We start from the raw sequence: 20,625 nt of genomic DNA on the forward strand, positions 1-20,625 counted from the left end.
TGTATTTTGTTCTGTTAGGAGAAACAGCCTCCCAAAATTTTAAAGACAGAAAAACTTATATATATACACAAAAATAAGGGTAAACACAATGAAGATGGAATATGACTGTAAAGATGAAAATGTAAAAATATTTAAAAAAAGAAATTGATAAGATAAGAAGTTGATTGAAAAAATAAAGAAAAAAATTTAAAATAAAAGAAAAAAGGAGAAAATGTAATCAGGCAGCAGACTAAAACAAAGCCATACACTAGATTTAGGGTATATTTTGATCTGTTAGAAGAAATTGTATCACAAAATTTTAATGAAAGAAAAACTTGTTTTTAGAAGAGAGGGGTTGGGGGGATGGGTGAGTTTGGTGATGGGTATTAAGAAGGGCATGGATTGCATGGAGCACTGGGTGTTATATGCAAACAATAAACCATGTAATACTACATCAAAAGCTAATGATGTACTGTATGGTGACTAACATAACACAATAAAAAAGAGAAAAAAAGTAAGGAAAAAATATATATGCAAAAATAAGGTTAAATACAATAAAGGGGTAGAATACAACTATAAAAATGGAAATTAAAAATATTTTAAAAAAGGAATTGGTAAGATAAGATGTTGGTTGAAAAAGGAAAGAAGAAAAATTTTTTAAAAAACATAAAAAGAAATATATAAAGAAAGTTTTAAAAATTAACTTTGAAAGACTACAGAATTGTGGGGGAAAACCATGAAATCTATGTGCTGAATGCCTCTAGCACTGGAGTTTTGCAGCTCTCATTGATCTGTAAACTTGGTCTTGGCTAGATGGTCTTGCTGATCTTTTGGGGGAGGTGCCTGTTGCAGTGATTCTCAAATGTCTTTGCCTGAGGTGGAGTTGTACCACCCTTCCCAGGAGCCAGGCTAAGTAAACTGCTCAGGTTTGCTCTTGGTAGCTTTTGTCCCCTGAAAGCTTTCCATACGGCTTTGGAGGATGAGAATGAACATGGTGGTCTCCCAATCTCTGACCCCAGAGGAGCTGAGAGCTTGGGGCCCCACTCCTCAGTGAGCCCTCAGAGAAAAGCAGTCAATCACTCCTGTCTCTCTGGTCTCTGACCACACTTTATGTTCTCCCGGCCTCCGACTGCACGTTTCTATCTCTGGCACACAACCCCATTTAGAGTTTCCAAACCCAGCAGATTCCTGTGGTATGCTCCCATGCCACTCCTCCTGGGGGAGGAAGGGGAGTCTTCCTGGATCTGCCACTTGTTGGATCCCTGCTCAAAGAGCAGTGTGCTGACTGTGTCATGGATCATGGTTTATGGCAACCCCAAGTTGAGAGCCCACTCCTCGGCTCCGTTTTTGCAGCCAGCTACCCCACTCTGATACTTGGGGGCTCTGCCACACTCAGGCACCCTTGGTCTTTCTGTGACTCTGAGGGTCCTAAGACCACACCATCCCTATGAGGGTTCCACTCCCTGCTTAGCCACTGGAGTGACATTCTTCAGTGGAGCAGACTTCTAAAAGTTCTGAATTTTGTGCTCCACTGCTCTATCACCTACTGGTTAGTGATGGAGGCTCCCTATACTCCGGGTCTATCTTTCCAAATTTAGCCTCAGATTCCCTTCTGCACATGTCCTACCTTCCAGAAAGTGGTCACTTTTCTGTTCATAGAATTGCTACTATTCTTTTTTTCTATCTCCTGTTGAGTTTGTAGCTGTTCAGAATGGTTTGATAACTATCTAGCTGAATTCCTGGGGCCAGACAAAATTTAGATCTCCTACTCCCCTGCCATCTTACTCCTCTCCATATAATGATTTTTTTTTAAAAAAAGTGGTAGTTAACACTAAAAAGATTGATAACCTATTTGGATAACATAATAAAAAAACCTATTGGCTTAAAATAACAACAAATAATCTATTTGCTATTCTCAAGAAATGATGCAGTTACATGAAAATCTTTTCCCCTGCATTTTCTCCAGGGACATAAGGAAAAAGAGAGATAATTCTGTTTCTCAGAATTGAGACTGGCCTATCAAACCAACAACATTGAATCTTTTGTCCATCTTCCAAAACTATATTTTGTTTTAAAATGGATATCTCCAATATGCATTCATGGTAAAAACTCACAAACTAGGAAGACAGGAAAACTTCCTCAACTTAATAAAGAGCATCTAAAAACCCTACACCTAATATCACCTCAATGAGGAAAGACTGATGTGATATCACCAGGATGATGGGACAGGACACTCCAGCTTCTGTTACCCCACAAAGAACAACAATTAGTTATCCACAAATAAAAATAAGTCTAAGAGCTTGGGAGTCCATTTAAGAAGCTTCAACAAGGGGTGCCTGGGAGGCTCAGTGGGTTAGGCCTCTGCCTTTGGCCCGGGTCATGATCTCAGGGTCCTGGGATCGAGCTCTGCGTCAGGCTCTCTGCTCAGTGGGGAGCCTGCTTCCCCCTCTCTCTCTGCCTGCCTCTCTGCCTACTTGTCATATCTCTCTCTCAAATAAATAAATAAAAATTTTTAAAAAAGAAGCTTTAACAACACAGTAGAGTAAAACTCCTAAGAATAATGGCATTAAAAAGGTAGGGAGAATAGCTTCATTTTGCCTGCATCACACCAGGAGCCAGGCCAGCACTGCTCAGCACCAAGAGGACACTCTGTGGCCTCAGAGAATTCTCCTATTGGGAAAAGGACAGAAGAGTAAGAGGCCATTATCCCAGCCCTTCAGGGCACGGCATAAATTACCTGTTTTGGTTTCAAACCTTCCAGAGACTGGCATGGCTGACACATCTAAACACAGGTAGGAACAAAGAAGTGCAGGACTACCAGTACATCAAGTGGCAGGAGTGACTATGCTTCTTTGTGTCCTCCTTTGCAGAATACCCTGGCAACCTTAGGTGCTGAGGAACCAATGGCTGGACCAGCACTCTTTATCCTCTAAGATTTTGCTGTTGATGGGGTTTTCACATTTGCAGACTCCAGCTGCCAGAGTCCTGCTGTATCCCATCTGCACTCACTTGAGTTGCCTCAGCCAGTGCCACCACCTATACCCTGAGCCCTGGAATCTGTATACTTTTGTGACTGGGCTTATGTACAACACCAGCTCAGACCCCAGCACATTTCAGATATAAGGCCATGCCTGACTCCTGTCACTGGATTGCACTGCCACATGAGACCACAGCTAAACCTTGAAGCTATACAATTACACACTGCCAGCCTGAACTCCAGTCACAAGCATCCACTGCTGTGCATGAAGTAATGACTATCTCTGAAGCCACATAAGTGCACACAGGCAGCCCAGACACTCAAGCCTACCTGTGTGTTCACAGTTGGCCATGGTACCTCTGCTGTACCCAGGCTTGTTTGGGGCATGTGATTGCTTTCAGTCCCCACAGATGAGTGTGTGCATAGGACCAACTCTGGCTACCATTCTGCTTGGTGTAGTTCTAGTCTCCTGGTGCTGGATCTGGTGCTGCTGCTGAAGACCTCAATAGCTACAGCAGCCACAAAGAACCCTCCACTGCTTTACTGCCAAGGATCATACAATTGCTGAAGGTGTGGTCCCCAACTGCCTGAACCAACGGTGCCCTCTAGATTATTTCAGATTATGCAGTCAAATATAATGGAAAAAAAAACTGGGGAGAAACGCCTCCAAGATTTATAGGACACCATCAAATGAAACAATATTCACACTATGGGAGTCACAGCAGGAGGAGAGAGAAGTGGGCAGAATGCTTACTAAAGAAACAATAGCTGAAAAATTCCCCAAATTGGGAAATATATGAAAATCTTGGCAAGTGAAGCTTAAAGTCCCCTGTAAGATTGAATCCAAAAAAAGACTTCACTAAGACACAGGATAATAAAATTGTCAAAATTTAAAGACAAAGAAAAAAATAAGAGACAAAGAAAATGTCTTGAAAGGAGCCAGAGACAAGGAACTCATCCCAAAGAAGGGAACACCCATAAGGCTGTCAGTGGATTCCTCAGCAGAAACCTGGAAATCCAGAAGACAGTGGATGATTTATTCAAAATGCTGAAAAATAAACACTAACCAAGAATACTTTACCCAGAATAGAAGGCCTTCAGAAATGAGAGAGAGATAGAGACATTTCTGGACAGTCAAAAAGTGGAAAGAATTCACCACTGAACCTGCTTTACAAGAAATACTAAAGGGAATTCTACAAGCTAAAATAAAAGGACACTTACTAAGAACATGAAATCACATGAAAGTACAAATCTTAATGGTAAATATAAATATATAATATATACTTCCATCTATTTGTTACCAATGCCCTTTTATTCAAATATTTCTATTAAAGCAACTCTTTACTGAACTCAAAATATATATATATATGTATAATCAAATTCAGAACACAGTGATATTATACTAATGACATGCAAATCACTCATAACTCTAGTGGAAGGTTAAAAGAAAATTAAAATAACATAGCTAAAATAATTTTTAAACACACAATATGAAAATATGTAAATTTTGACATCAAAAACATAAAACTGGTGGAGGAGGAGTAAAAGCATTGTTTTGAATACAAACAAAGTTAAGTTCTCATCAGCTTAAAATAGACTACTACATGTATAAGATATTCTATGTAAGCCTCCTAGTAACTGCAAAGCAAAAACCTAGAGTAGATTCAGAAAAGATAAAGAGAAAAAAAATCAAAGTGTACCACTATATCAAAAACCATGAAATTACAAAGGAAGACAAGAAGAAGGAACAACTGATCTATGAAACACTTGGATTACTGACCTAATCATGCCAAATTTTTACCTATCAATGATTACTTTAAATGTCAGTGTAACAGAATAGGAAATCCAGAAATGGACCCACAACTGTATGATCAGTTAATCTTCAACAAATTAGGAAACAATATCCAATAGAAAGAAGACAGTGTCTTCAACAAATGGTGCTAGGAAAACTGGACAGCCACATACAGAAGAATAAAACTGGATCACTTTTTCATACCATAACAAAAATAAATTCAAAATGGATAAAAGATCCAAATATGGGACAGGAAACCATCAAAATCCCAGAGGAGAACATAGGCAGAAACCTCTTTGACCTCGGCCATAGCAACTTCTTACTAGACACGTTGCTGGATACAAGGGAAACAAAAGCCAAAATGAATTATTGGGACTTCATCAAGATGAAAATCTTCTGCATAGTGAAGGAAACAGTGACAAAACTAAAAGGCAGTCTATGGAATGGGAGAAGATACTTTCAAATAACATATGTGATAAAGGGCTAGTATCCAAAAACTATAAAGAACTTACCAAACTCAGCACCCCCCCCAAAATGATCCAGTTAAGAAATGGGCAGAAGACATGAATAGACACTTTTCCAAAGACACTTAGATGGCTAACAGACACATGAAAAGATGCTCAACAACACTCATCATTAGTGAAATACAAATCCATACAAATTTTAGTATTATTTGCTCCAGCTCTTTGAAAAATACTGGTGGAATTTTGATCGGAATGGCATTAAAAGTATAGATTGCTCTGGGCAGTATAGACATTTTAATGATGTTTATTCTTCCGATCCAAGAGCATGGAATGGTCTTCCATCTTTTTGTGTCTTCTTCAATTTCTTTGAGGAGTGTTCTGTAGTTCCTCGAGTACAGATCTTTAACCTCTTTGGTTAGGTTTATTCCGAGGTATCTTATGGTTTTTGGTGCTATAGTAAATGGAATCGATTCTCTAATTTGCCTTTCTGTATTTTCATTGTTAGTGTATAAGAAAGCCACTGATTTCTGGACATTGACTTTGTATCCTGCTACATTACTGAATTGCTGTATGAGTTCTAGTAGTTTGGGGGTGGAGTCTTTCAGGTTTTCCATATAAAGAATCATGCCATCTGCGAAGAGAGAGAGTTTGACTTCTTCCTTGCCAATTTGGATACCTTTTATTTCTCTTTGTTGTCTGATTGCTGTTGCTAGGACTTCTTTTTTTTTTAATTAAATTTTTTATTTATTTTCAGCGTAACAGTATTCATTGTTTTTTCACCACACCCAGTGCTCCATGCAATCTGTGCCCTCCCTAATACCCACCACCTGGTTCCCCCACCCTCCCACCCCGCCCCTTCAAAACCCTCAGGTTGTTTTTCAGAGTCCATAGTCTCTCATGGTTCACCTCCCCTTCCAATTTCCCTCAACTCCCTTCTCCTCTCCATCTACCCTTGTCCTCTATATTATTTGTTATGCTCCACCAATACTATGTTGAACAAGAGTGGTGAGAGTGGGCATCCTTGTCGTGTTCCTGATCTCAATGGGAAGGCTGCAAGCTTTTTCCCATTGAGGATGATATTTGCTGTGGGTTTTTCATAGATAGATTTGATGAAGTTCAGGAATGTTCCCTCTATCCCTATACTTTGAAGCGTTTTAATCAGGAACGGATGCTGGATTTTGTCAAAAGCTTTTTCTGCATCAATTGAGAGGATCATGTGGTTCTTCTCTCTTCTCTTATCAAATCAATTATGAGGTATTACCTCACATCTCTCAGAGTGTCTAAAATTAACAGCTCTGTAAAAACAGATGGTGGTGAGGATGCAGAGAAAGGGGAATTTGCACTGTTGGTGGAAATGTAAACTGGTGCTGTCACTCTGGAAAACAGTATGGAGGTTCCTAAGGAGTTAAAAATACAACTATCCTATTACCTGGCAATTATACTACTAGGTATTTACCCATAGGATACAAAAATACATATTGAAAAGGATACATTCATCCCAATGTTTATAGCAGCATTATCAACATTAGGCAAACTATGGATTGAGCACAAATATATCCATAGACTGATGAATGGATAAAGAAGATGTGAGATCTATATCTATCTATATCTATATCTATATCTATATCTATATCATCTATATCTATATCTATATCTATCTATATCTATATCTATATCTATATGTGTGTCTGTATATGTACGTATATATGTATGTGTATATACTCACACATATATATATTCCACTATACATATATAATGGAATACTATTCAGCCACCAAAAAGAAAGAAATCTTGCTATTTGCAACAATGTGAATGAAGCAAAAGAGTGTTCTGCTAAGTGAAACAAGTCAGTCAGAGAAAGAAAAATACCATATGATTTCACTCTATATGGAATTTAAGAAAGAAAACAGAAGAAAATTTAGGAAGGGGGTAAAAAGGGGTTTCAAGAAAGAAACAAACCATAAGAGACTCTTAGTGATAGAGAATAAACTGAGGGTTGATGGAGGGAGGTGGGTGGGAAATGGGCTAGATGGGTGATAGGCATTAAGGAGGGCACTTGTGATGAGCACTGGGTGTTGTATGTAAGTGATGAATCACTGAATTGTACTCCTAAAGCCAATATTGCATTGTATGTTAACTAACTGGAATTTAAAGATAGATAGATAGATAAATAAATAAATAAATGTAAATGGACAGATAAATGGAGAGAGAATATGGAATATTGCTCAGTCTTAAAAAGGAAGGAAATCTTGTCATTTCCAAGCATGGATGAACTTGGACAACAAGGACAACAGGCTAGGAGCACTACACCAGACACAGAAGGGCAGGTGTCTCATGATCTCACTTATAAGTTGAATCTAGAAAAATAAAGTCAAGCTTAGTAACAGAGGGAAAATGGTAGCTATCAGAGGCTGAGGAGGAGGGCAAAGGGCAGATAGTAATGAAATGGTACAAACTTTCAATTTTAAGATGAGTAAGTTCTGGAGACAACATACTACATGGTGATTATAATTATTAATGCTGTACTATATACTTGAAATTTGCTTAAAAAGTAGATCTTACATGTTCTTTTTTTTAAAAGATTTTATTTATTATTTATTTGACAGAGAGAGATCCCAGTAGACAGAGGCAGGCAGAGGCAGAGAGAGAGAGAGAGAGAGGGAAGCAGGCTCCCTGCTGAGCAGAGAGCCCGATGCGGGACTCGATCCCAGGACTCTGAGATCATGACCTGAGCCGAAGGCAGCGGCTCAACCCACTGAGCCACCCAGGCGCCCTTACACGTTCTTAATATACATGCACACCCACATACAAAGTAACTGGATGGTGATAGATATGTTACTATGTTTCATTTGTCATAATCACTCTATAAATGAAAACTTCACATTTAAATATACAGTTTTGGGGCGCCTGGGTGGCTCAGTGGTTTAGGCCTCTGCCTTCGGCTCAGGTCATGGTCTCAGGGTCCTGGGATCGAGCCCCGCATCGGGCTCTCTGCTCAGCAGGAGCCTGCTTCCCCCTCTCTCTGTCTGCCTCTCTGCCTAGCTCTGATTTCTCTCTGTCAAATAAATAAAATTAAAAAAAAATTAAAAAAAAATAAATATACAGTTTTCATTGTAAAAATGTATACATAAATTGATAAATGGCAAAAGATTGAATATTTTGCCTTAACATCAGGAAGAAAGCAAAAATGTTCACTCTCACCACTCTTAGTCGACATCATAATAGATCTCCTAGTAATGCAATAAGACAAAGCAAAGAAATGAAGGCATACAGATTGGAAAGATAAAATAGGAGTGTCCCTATTTCAGATAATATAATTGTCAATGTAGAAAATCTTGAGGAATATAAAAAGAACACTTCTGCATCTAATAAATGAGCTAAGCTAGGTTATAGGAAATATCAACACCAAAACTCAACCACATTTCTACATAATGAATATGCAAAAACACATTAAGAACACAATAACAATTATAATCACACAAAGAAGGTGGAACATTTGAGATGTGTGTTGAACAAAACATGTGTTCCTGCACTGAGAACTTAATGTTGGTGAAAAAATTTAAAGAAAACCTTAATAAACACATATTGTGTTCATGCATTAAAAGACATGACTTAGTAAAGATAGAAATTTTTCACAAATGATTGATAAGTTTAAATCATGTCTTTAAAAAAAGCCCAGCGAATATTATGTAAACATAGATTAGCTAATTCTAAATTTGTGTGGAAAGGCAAAGGAGCTAAAATACCTAAAACAATTCCAATGAAAAATAAAATGGGAGAAATCACTGCTCGTGATGCTGAGACTTACTATATGGCTGCAGTAATCAAGAGAGCCTGGTATTGGTGGAGAGAGAGATATAGAGATCAATGAACAGAACAAAGAATGAGAAATACACACACACATAGGCCCAACTCAATTTTGATCCTGGTATAAAAGCAATTCAATGGAGGAAGTATAGCCTTTTCACAAATGGTGCTGGAACAATTAGACATCCATTGGCCAAAACCAAGGATCTTTGATTTAAATTTCACACCTCCCAATTAACACTAAAAATTGACCCAAAATGGATCACAGACTAAATGTGAAACATAAAATTATATAAGATTTATATTATGGATGTAAAACATAAAACAATATAAAACTATATACTTAAATGTAAAACATAAAATGAACTACTTTGAGAAAATCCTGGGGATGTAGGGCTAGATAAAGATTTTTCAAACTTGAGGCCAAACTCATAACCCATAAAGGAAAAAATGTTAAATTGGCCTTATCAAAATAAAAAATGTTTGCTCTCAACTTCATAAAAATCTATATATGAAAAACCCACAGTGAATATCATTCTCAATGGGGAAAAGCTGACAGACTTCCCTTTGAGATAAGGAACATGACAAGGATGTCCACTCTTGCCACTGTTGTTCAACATAGTACTAGAAGTCCTAGCAACAGCAATCAGAAAACAAAAAGAAATAAAAGGTATTCAAATTTGCAAAGAAGAAGTCAAACTTTCTCTCTTCACAGATGACATGATACTCTATATGGAAAACCCAAAAACTTCACCCCCAAACTACAAGAACTCATGCAGCAATTTAGTAATGCAGCAGGATACAAAGTCAATGTACCAAAATCTATTGCTTTCTTATACACTAATAATGAAAACACAGAAAGGGAAATTAGAGAATCAATTCCATTTACTACAGCACCAAGAACCATAAGATACCTGGGAATAAACCTAACCAAAGAGGTAAAGGATCTGTACTTGAGAGGCCACAGAACACTCATGAAAGAAATCGAAGAAGACAAAAAAGATGGAAAAGCATTCCATGCTCATGGATTGGAAGAATAAACATTGTTAAAATGTCAAGTATCATATGGTTTCACTTATTTGTGGAGCATAACAAATAATATAGAGGGCAAGGGTAGATGGAGAGGAGAAGGGAGTTGAGGGAAATTGGAAGGGGAGGTGAACCATGAGAGACTACGGACTCTGAAAAACAACCTGAGGGTTTTGGGGGGAGACAAGATGGCGGGGAAGTAGGAGGAGGCGCCTTTTCAACCTGTACCCTAAAGTGAGCTGATTACCTACCAAAGAACTCCGATCACTCATGAAATCAGCCTGAGATCAGAATTATACACGTCTGGATCTCTACGGGGGCCAGAAGACGCCAGTGGGCAGGTAAAGTGGAGTGGGAACGTCGGACTGATATCGGAAGATAAACAAAAGGGGGAGGGAGCCACCAGAGGCGACCATTTGGAATATAATACCCCAATACGAGAGTGCCCTGCATCTGGGGACCAGCATTAACTTGGAGCCTTGTTGAAAGCACTCAAAAGAGCAAACGATCGTGCGGGGAAATTGTGGGAATCGGGGAGGCTAGGGATAGGGGCTTAAGTCCCCAGACCCAGGGCAGCCTCCCATGGCGCTGAGCCAGAGAGTGCGGCGGAGAAACCTGGTCTTTGTCCCGGAGCCGCCAGTGCGCCCGAGAACGGGTGGAGTCCGGCTCCCGTGAGGGGCTGGGAGCCACACCAGACGGCAGAACGCGCACCTTACTGAAGATGGGCACGTGCCTCACCCTCCCCTGAGAGAGGTGCACGAACACCCAGCCTGGTGTTCTCGGACCCACGCAGCGATAGACCCACGCGGCGATAGAGCCGATAGAGCTGGAGGCGCCGCGCACCAAACCCTCCCCTGGGAGAGGTGCGCGCAAGCCCGGCGCTCTTAGCCCCAGCCAGCGGGAAAATCTCAGTGTGCGATCGCTGCTTGGAACCTCTCTGGCGCTCTGGAGCTGCCCAGACAGCCACAGCTGCCTTGGTTTTGCATACAAGCAGGAGATCCTGCCTCCCCAGGGACCGCGACTCAGAACCTGCTCTGTCAGCAGCCCAGCGGCTGCAGCACCTGCAGGGGAGCAGACTGAGCTTCTCTCTGAGAGGGAGGTTGGGGTACAGTTTTCTTTCCTCTAAACCTCCAAAAACCATCAAAAGCTGTCAAGGTGAGAGAAAAGAAGTGAACAAACATAAAAACCTCCAGAGAACAAAAACCTGAAAAAACTGTTTTTCTCAGAGCCCACCCCCTTGAGGGGGTCGGGAGGACTTAACTCAGGGAACATCATTGACTGAAAACCCACGTGGCAGCCCCCTCCCCCAGAAAACAAATCAGGAAAGAAAAAAAAAAAAGACTACAAGAGAACAACCACCACTACTTCATAGATACAACTTTTATTTTTAATTCTTTCCCACTATTCTGGTTCATTTTTTTTCTTTTTTTATATAGATAATTTTTTAACCTATTTACCATCACAGTGAGATGTCCAGTACATCAAATTCCATGATAAACTTCTAACCTGAATTTTTTGATACATACACATGTGTTTTTCTTTTGCTTTTCCATTTTCTTAATTTTTAAAAAAATTTTTAATTTAGTTTAGTCCAGTTTATTCCTTTTTTATCTTTATTTTCTAATATTCATATAGAGTTAAACTTCAAGGTAACCCCCTTTCTCCAAGCAATGCTACCCCTATAGGTGAACCAATTTTTAATCCCCCTTTTTCTTAGGAAAGTTGAGTCCTTTAACAAAGATATCAAGATACATCCAGGAAGAATCAAAATAACCTTCCTCGCCCACACCGAGAATCTATAACCATGCTCCCATCTTTTTCTTCTGCCAGTGTCTCTGTGTATTTATGTTTGTCCTGATAGTATATAAATCTTATACTTGGGGTTCTTCTTGATGAGGCTCCTCCTTTTTTTTGCTTATATATATATATATTTTTTCTCTCGTCATATACTTTTATCAGTCTTTTTGTTTGTCTGTTTTTGTTTGTATACGTCATAAATCTTACCCTGGGGCCCATTTGGGCTGAACCTTCTCTTTTATCTTCCCTTTTTTTCCTGTCTCTCTCTCTCCCTCTTTTTTCTTTTTCTTTTCTTTTTTCTCTCATTTGGGTGGGGAATCCTGAGTGCTCAGAAGCGTTCCAGGGTGCACCTTGACTGCACCACGGTCAATACATCCAGCTACATCTGTCCAGTCATCTCTCACCAAAATGACTAGGAGGAGGAATCCCCAACAGAAGAAAAATACAGAGGATGGGCCTTCTGCAACAGAGCTAACGGCTATCAACATAGACAATATGTCAGAAAGAGAATTCAGGCTAACAATTATCCAGGCAATAGCTAGGTTGGAGAAAGCCATGGATGACCAAACGGAATTGATTAGGGCAGAATTGAAAGCGACCAGAGAGGAGGTTCATAATGTTAGGGCAGAGCTGAAGGCCACCAGGGATGAGGTTCACAACGCTCTCAATGAGTTCCAATCTAATCTAAATTCTCTAAAAGCTAGGGTAACTGAGAAGATAGAATTGTGATCTGGAGGACAAACAAATAGAGAGAAAGGATCAGGAGGAAGCCTGGAACAGACAGCTTAGAAGCCACGAAAACAGAATCAGGGAAATAAATGATGCCATGAAACGTTCCAACGTCAGAATTATTGGAATCCCTGAAGGGGAGGAGAAAGAAAGAAGTCTAGAAGATATAGTGGAACAAGTTTTTCATGAAAATTTTCCCAATCTTGCGAATGGAACAAGTGTTCATGTACTAGAAGTAGAAAGGTCCCCCCCCCAAGATTATAAATTCAAAAAAACATCCAGGCACCTCATAGTAAAATTGAGGAATCATAATTGTAGATACAATCTCTTGAAAGCCGCTAGGACAAAGAAGCTCCTTACATACAGAGGAAAGCCCATCAGAATAACGTCAGACCTGTCCACAGAGACCTGGCAAGCCAGAAAGGGCTGGCAAGATATATTCAGGGCACTAAATGAGAAGAACATGCAGCCAAGAATACTTTATCCAGCAAGACTGACATTCAAAATGGATGGAGAGATAAAGAGTTTCCAAGACCGGCAAGGCTTGAAAGACTATGCAACCACCAAGCCGACACTGCAGGAAATATTAAGGGGGGTTCTATAAAAGAGGAAAAATCCTAAGAATAGCATTGAACAGAAATATAGAGACAATCGACAGAAAGAAAGACTTCAAAGATAACACAATGTCAATAAAAACGTATCTCTCAATAATCACTCTCAATGTGAATGGCCTAAATGCACCCATAAAACGACACAGGGTTGCAGATTGGATAAAACGACAGGACCCATCCATATGTTGTCTACAAGAGACCCATTTTGAACCTAAAGATACACCCAGACTGAAAGTAAAGGGATGGAGAAGCATCTTTCACGCCAATGGGCCTCAAAAGAAGGCCGGGGTAGTGATTCTCATATCAGATAAATTAGATTTTAAACTAAAGACGGTAGTCAGAGATACAGAAGGACACTACATCATTCTTAAAGGGACTATCCACCAAGATGATCTAACAATTGTAAATATCTATGCCCCCAATATGGGAGCAGCCAATTACATAAGAAAACTATTAATCAAGATAAAGAGTCATATTGATATGAATACATTAATAGTAGGAGATCTTAACACGCCTCTCTCAGAAATAGACAGATCATCGAAGCAGAAAATCAATAAAGAAATAAGAGCATTGAATGACACATTGGACCAGATGGACCTCATAGATATATACAGAACATTCCACCCTAAAACAACAGAATACTCATTCTTCTCAAGTGCACATGGAACCTTCTCCAGAATAGACCACATACTGGGTCACAAATCAGGGCTCAACCGATACCAAAAGACTGAGATTATTCCCTGCATATTCTCAGATCACAATGCTTTGAAACTGGAGCTCAATCACAAGGAAAAGTTCAGAAGGAACTCAAATACCTGGAAGCTAAAGACCACCTTGCTTAAGAATGCTTGGATCAACCAGGAGATCAAAGAAGAACTTAAACAATTTATGCAAACCAATGAGAACGAAGACACTTCACTCCAAAACCTATGGGATACAGCAAAGGCGGTCCTAAGGGGGAAATTCATAGCCATCCAAGCCTCCCTCAAAAAAATTGAAAAATCCAGAATACACCAGTTGTCTCTACACCTTAAAGAACTGGAGAATCAACAACAAATCAAACCAACTCCACACGTAAGAAGGGAAATAATCAAGATTAGAGCAGAGATCAACGAGGTAGAAACCAGAGATACAGTAGAACGTATCAACGAAACTAGAAGCTGGTTTTTTGAAAGAATCAATAAGATCGATAAACCATTGGCCACACTAATCCAAAAGAAAAGAGAGAAAGCCCAAATTAATAAAATTATGAATGAAAAGGGAGAGATCACAACTAACACCAAGGAAGTAGAAACAATCATCAGAAGCTATTATCAACAGTTATATGCCAATAAGCTAAGCAACCTAGATGAAATGGATGCATTCCTGGAAAACTAAACTCCCAAAATTGAACCAGGAAGAAATTGACACACTGAATAGACCAATATCCAGTAACGAGATTGAAGCAGTGATCAAAAACCTCCCAAAAAACAAGAGCCCAGGACCTGACGGATTCCCTGGGGAATTCTATCAAACTTTCAAAGAAGAAATAATACCTATTCTCCTGAAGCTGTTTCAAAAAATTGAAGCAGAAGGAAAACTTCCAGACTCTTTTTATGAGGCCAGCATTACCCTGATCCCCAAACCAGGCAAAGACCCTACCAAAAAGGAGAATTTCAGACCGATATCACTGATGAATATGGATGCTAAGATTCTCAACAAGATCCTAGCAAACAGGATCCAACAGCACATTAAAAAGATTATCCACCATGACCAGGTGGGATTCATTCCTGGGTTACAAGGATGGTTCAACATTCGCAAATCAATCAATGTGATAGAACAAATCAATAAGAGAAGAGAGAAGAACCACATGATCCTCTCCATTGATGCAGAAAAAGCTTTTGACAAAATCCAGCATCCGTTCCTGATTAAAACGCTTCAAAGTATAGGGATAGAGGGAACATTCCTGAACTTCATCAAATCTATCTATGAAAAACCCACAGCAAATATCATCCTCAATGGGAAAAAGCTTGCAGCCTTCCCATTGAGATCAGGAACACGACAAGGATGCCCACTCTCACCACTCTTGTTCAACATAGTATTAGAAGTCCTAGCAACAGCAATCACAACAAAGAGAAATAAAAGGTATCCAAATTGGCAAGGAAGAAGTCAAACTCTCTCTCTTCGCAGATGACATGATTCTTTATATGGAAAACCCGAAAGACTCCACCCCCAAACTACTAGAACTCATACAGCAATTCAGTAATGTGGCAGGATACAAAGTCAATGTCCAGAAATCAGTGGCTTTCTTATACACTAACAATGAAAATACAGAAAGGCAAATTAGAGAATCGATTCCATTTACTATAGCACCAAAAACCATAAGATACCTCGGAATAAACCTAACCAAAGAGGTTAAAGATCTGTACTCGAGGAACTACAGAACACTCCTAAAAGAAATTGAAGAAGACACAAAAAGATGGAAGACCATTCCATGCTCTTGGATGGGAAGAATAAACATCGTTAAAATGTCTATACTGCCCAGAGCAATCTATACTTTTAATGCCATTCCAATCAAAATTCCACCAGTATTTTTCAAAGAGCTGGAGCAAATAATACTAAAATTTGTATGGAATCAGAAGAGACCCCGAATTGCTAAGGAAATGTTGAAAAACAAAAATAAAACTGGTGGCATCACGTTACCTGATTTCAAGCTTTACTACAAAGCTGTGATCACCAAGACAGCATGGTACTGGCATAAAAACAGACACATGGACCAGTGGAACAGAGTAGAGAGCCCAGATATGGACCCTCAACTCTATGGTCAAATCATCTTTGACAAAACAGGAAAAAATATCCAGTGGAAAAAAGATAGTCTCTTCAATAAATGGTGCTGGGAAAACTGGACAGGTATATGTAGAAGAATGAAACTTGACCATTCTCTTACACCGTACACAAAGATAAACTCGAAATGGATAAAAGACCTCAACATGAGACAGGAATCCATCAGAATCCTCGAGGAGAACATAGGCAGTAACCTCTTTGATATCAGCCACAGCAACTTCTTTCAAGATATGTCTCCAAAGGCGAAGGAAACAAAGGCAAAGATGAACTTCTGGGACTTCATCAAGATAAAAAGCTTCTGCACAGCAAAAGAAACAGTCATCAAAACAAAGAGGCAACCCACGGAATGGGAGAAGATATTTGCAAATGACAGTACAGATAAAAGGTTGATATCCAGGATCTATAAAGAACTCCTCAAACTCAACACACACAAAACAGACAATCATATTAAAAAATGGGCAGAAGATATGAACAGACACTTCTTCAATGAAGACATACAAATGGCTACCAGACACATGAAAAAATGTTCATCATCACTAGCCATCAGGGAGATTCAAATCCAAACCACATTGAGATATCACCTTACACCAGTTAGAATGGCCAAAATTAGCAAGACAGGAAACAACGTGTGTTGGAGAGGATGTGGAGAAAGGGGAACCCTCTTACACTGTTGGTGGGAATGCAAACTGGTGCAGCCACTTTGGAGAACAGTGTGGAGATTCCCCAGGAAACTAAAAATAGAGCTTCCCTATGACCCTGCAATTGCACTACTGGGTATTGACCCGAAAGATAAAGATGTAGTGAAAAGAAGGGCCATCTGTACCCCAATGTTTATAGCAGCAATGGCCACGGTCGCCAAACTGTGGAAAGAACCAAGATGCCCTTCAACGGATGAATGGATAAGGAAGATGTGGTCCATATACACTATGGAGTATTATGCCTCCATCAGAAAGGACGAATACCCAACTTGTAGCAACATGGACAGGACTGGAAGAGATTATGCTGAGTGAAATAAGTCAAACAGAGAAAGTCAAGTATCATATGGTTTCACTTATTGGTGGAGCATAACAAATAATATAGAGGACAAGGGGAGATGGAGAGGAGAAGGGAGTTGAGGGAAATTGGAAGGGGAGGTGAACCATGAGAGACTATGGACTCTGAAAAACAACCTGAGGGTTTTGAAGGGGCGGGGGGTGAGAGGTTGGGGGAACCAGGTGGTGGGTATTAGGGAGGGCACAGATTGCATGGAGCACTGGGTGTGGTGAAAAAACAATGAATACTGTTACGCTGAAAATAAATAAAAATTTTAATAATAAAAAAAAAACAACCTGAGGGTTTTGAAGGGGCGGGGGGCGGGAGGTTGGGGGAACCAGGTGGTGGGTATTAGGGAGGGCACAGATTACATGGAGCACTGGGTGTGGTGAAAAAACAATGAATACTGTTACGCTGAAAATAAAGAAAAAAATTAATAAAAAAATGTCTATACTGCCCAGAGCAATCTATACTTTCAATGCCATCCCGATCAAAATTCCACAGGCATTTTTCAAAATGCTGGAACAAACAATCCTAAAATTTGTATGGAACCAGAAAAGACCCCGAATTGTTAAGGAAATGTTGAAAAAGAAAAACAAACCTGGGGTCATCACGTTGCCTGATTTCAAGCTTTACTACAAAGCTGTGATCACCAAGACATCACAATACTGGCACAAAAACAGACACATAGACCAGTGGAGCAGAGTAGAGTCCAGATATGGACCCACAAGTCTATGGTCAAATAATCTTTGACAAAGCAGGAAAAAATATCTAGTGGAAAAAAGACAGTCTCTTCAATAACTGGTGCTGGGAAAATTAGTCACCTATGTATAGAAGAATGAAACTTGACCATTCTCTTATACCATATACAAAGATAAACTCGAGATGGATAAAAGACCTCAACATGAGGCAGAAATCTATCAAAATCCTAGAGGAGAACATAGGCAGTAAACTCTTCAACATCGGCCACAGCAAATTATTTCAAGACACGTCTCCAAAGGCAAAGGAAACAAAAGCAAAAATGAACTTTTGGGACTTCATCAAGATCAAAAGCTTCTGCACAGCAAAGGAAACAGTCAACAAAACAAAGAGGCAACCCACGGAATGGGAGGAGATATTCGCAAATGACACTACAGACAAAGGGCTGATATCTAAGACCTATAAAGACCTCCTCAAACTCAACACTCAAAAAATAGATAATCATGTCAAAAATTGGGTGGAAGGCATGAACAAGACATTTCTCCAAAGAAGATATACAAATGGGTAACAGATACATGTCCATCATCATTAGCCATCAGGGAGATTAAATCAAATCACTAGGTGTGGGGCATAAACAATGAATCTTGGAACACTGAAAAAATAAATTAAATTAAAAAAATAAAACCAGGAAAAAAATGTTTGTTCTGCTGAAGAACCTGATACAACAAAAAGACAAGCCATATGCCACAAAAGAATAGTAAGTGGGAGACTTTTGTTGATGAAACAGTTCTGTAATGTGATTGGGGTGGTGGGTACACAAATCCACATGAAAGATAAATGCTCAGAAAGCAACACACACATGCACACATACACACACAAATGAGTGCACATAAAACCATTGAAATCTGAATAAGTTCTGTGGCTGGAACCAAAGTCAATTTCCGATTCCATACTATACAATAGCTTTGCAGGATATTAGGGGAAAGAGCTTGAAGACCATACGACATGGGAACTCCTGTGACAACTTCCTGTGAATCTATAGTTGTGTCAAAATGAAAGTTTTAAATAAGTAAGTAAGTAAGTAAATAAATATGTAAATTTAAAATAACTCCATGCCTACCCGCCGGTTTGTGAAGACAGAATAACATTCTTTCACTAGTACTGTTTTGATCATGTCTGGATCCGTGATAGCCAACACGGGCTGTTGCCCATCATAAAACCTGTTTTGGGAAAACAGAACTGATTACATTTAACATGTCAGTTTCTGTAGCTGCAGCTATGCCTGGAAGCCCAAACTTTCATCCTGATGTTATATAATCTAAAATCTGTCATCATGATTAGAAATAACATTAGAAAAATAAGAAATAACATTAGAACATTTGTTAACTCTAAGTAATGTGTACATGTATATTTCCTGGACCATTTTCCATAACTTTTTGCATGTTTAGAATATTTCAAGTATTTTTATGTGTTTCAAATAATTTTATATATTATCAAGAAGAAACTTAGGTTAGTGAATACCTGAAGGCAAGCAAATTATCTAGGAACAAAAAAAAAATAGGGAGAGACCACCCACTTAGCTTTGAAAAATTATAATTTTAAAGAAATTCCTGTTTCATTCTCAGAAGCTTATAAGTTTCCAGGAATACATCCATTTCTTCCAGATTGCTTAACTTATTGGCTTATAACTGTTGATAATAATTTCTGGTGATTGTTTCTATTTCCTTGGTGTTTGTCGTGATCTCTCCCCTTTCATTCATAATTTTATTAATTTGGTCCTCTCTCTTTTCTTCTGCATTAGTTTGGCCAGTGGTTTATCGATCTTATTGATTCTTTCAGAGAACCAGCTTCTGGTTTCGTTGATGTGTTCTACTGTATCTCTAGTTTCTAACTCATTGGTCTCTGCTCTAATCTTGATTATTTCCCTTCTTGTGCATGGGGTTGGCTGACTTTGTTGTTGATTTTCCAGTTCTTTCAGGTGTAAAGAGAGCTGGTGTATTCAGGATTTTTCAATTTTTTTTTAAATTTTTTATTTATTTTCAGCGTAACAGTATTCATTGTTTTTTCACCACACCCACTGCTCCATGCAATCTGTGCCCTCCCTAATACCCACCACCTGGTTCCACCACCCTCCCACCCCGCCCCTTCAAAACCCTCAGGTTGTTTTTCAGAGTCCACAGTCTCTCATGGTTCACCTCCCCTTCCAATTTCCCTCAACTCCCTTCTCCTCTCCATCTACCCTTGTCCTCTATATTATTTGTTATGCTCCACCAATAAGTGAAACCATATGATACTTGACTTTCTCTGTTTGACTTATTTCACTCAGCATAATCTCTTCCAGTCCTGTCCATGTTGCTACGAAAGTTGTTTGAGGGAGGCTTGGATGGCTATGTATTTCCTCCTTAGGGCCGTCTTTGCCATATCCCATAAGTTTTGGAATGATGTGTCTTCATTCTCATTGGTTTCCATGAATTGTTTAAGTTCTTCTTTGATTTTCCTGATTGATCCAAACATTCTTGAGCAGGATGGTCTTTAGCTTCCAAGTGTTTGAATTCCTTCCAAACTTTTTCTTGTGGTTGAGTTTCAGTTTCAAAGCATTGTGGTCTGAGAATATGCAGGGAATAATCTCAATCTTTTGGTATCGGTCGAGCGCTGATTTGTGACCCAGTATGTGGTCCATTCTGGGGAAAGTTCAATATGTACTCAAGAAGAATGAGTATTCTGTTGTTTTAGGGTGGAATGTTCTGTATATATCTGTGAGGTCCATCTGGTCTGATGTGTCATTCAAAGGTCTTGCTTCTTTATTGATTTTCTGCTTGGATGATCTGTTTGTTACTGAAAGTGGCATGTTAAGATCCCCTAAAATTAATGTATTCATATCAGTAT

General features: G+C 39.2%; 1 protein-coding gene across 2 annotated transcripts in view; it reads right to left on the reverse strand.

Annotated features, from left to right (window-relative positions):
- LOC308359176 (cytochrome P450 3A12-like) overlaps positions 1–20,625 on the reverse strand; it is a 50,457-nt gene that overhangs the window by 19,253 nt on the left and 10,579 nt on the right. Inside the window, exon 4 of one of the 2 annotated variants that reach the window (XM_080829949.1) lies at positions 18,860–18,959. The exons of the other annotated variant lie outside the window; for it this stretch is intronic. Within the exon in view, the coding sequence (XP_080686075.1) occupies positions 18,860–18,959 (100 nt within the window). The remainder of the gene's footprint in view (positions 1–18,859; positions 18,960–20,625) is intronic. 2 annotated transcript variants of the gene reach the window in all.

Source organism: Martes martes (genome assembly GCF_963455335.1).
Source record: "Martes martes genome assembly, chromosome: 18".
In the NCBI taxonomy this organism is placed as follows: Eukaryota; Metazoa; Chordata; class Mammalia; order Carnivora; family Mustelidae; genus Martes; species Martes martes.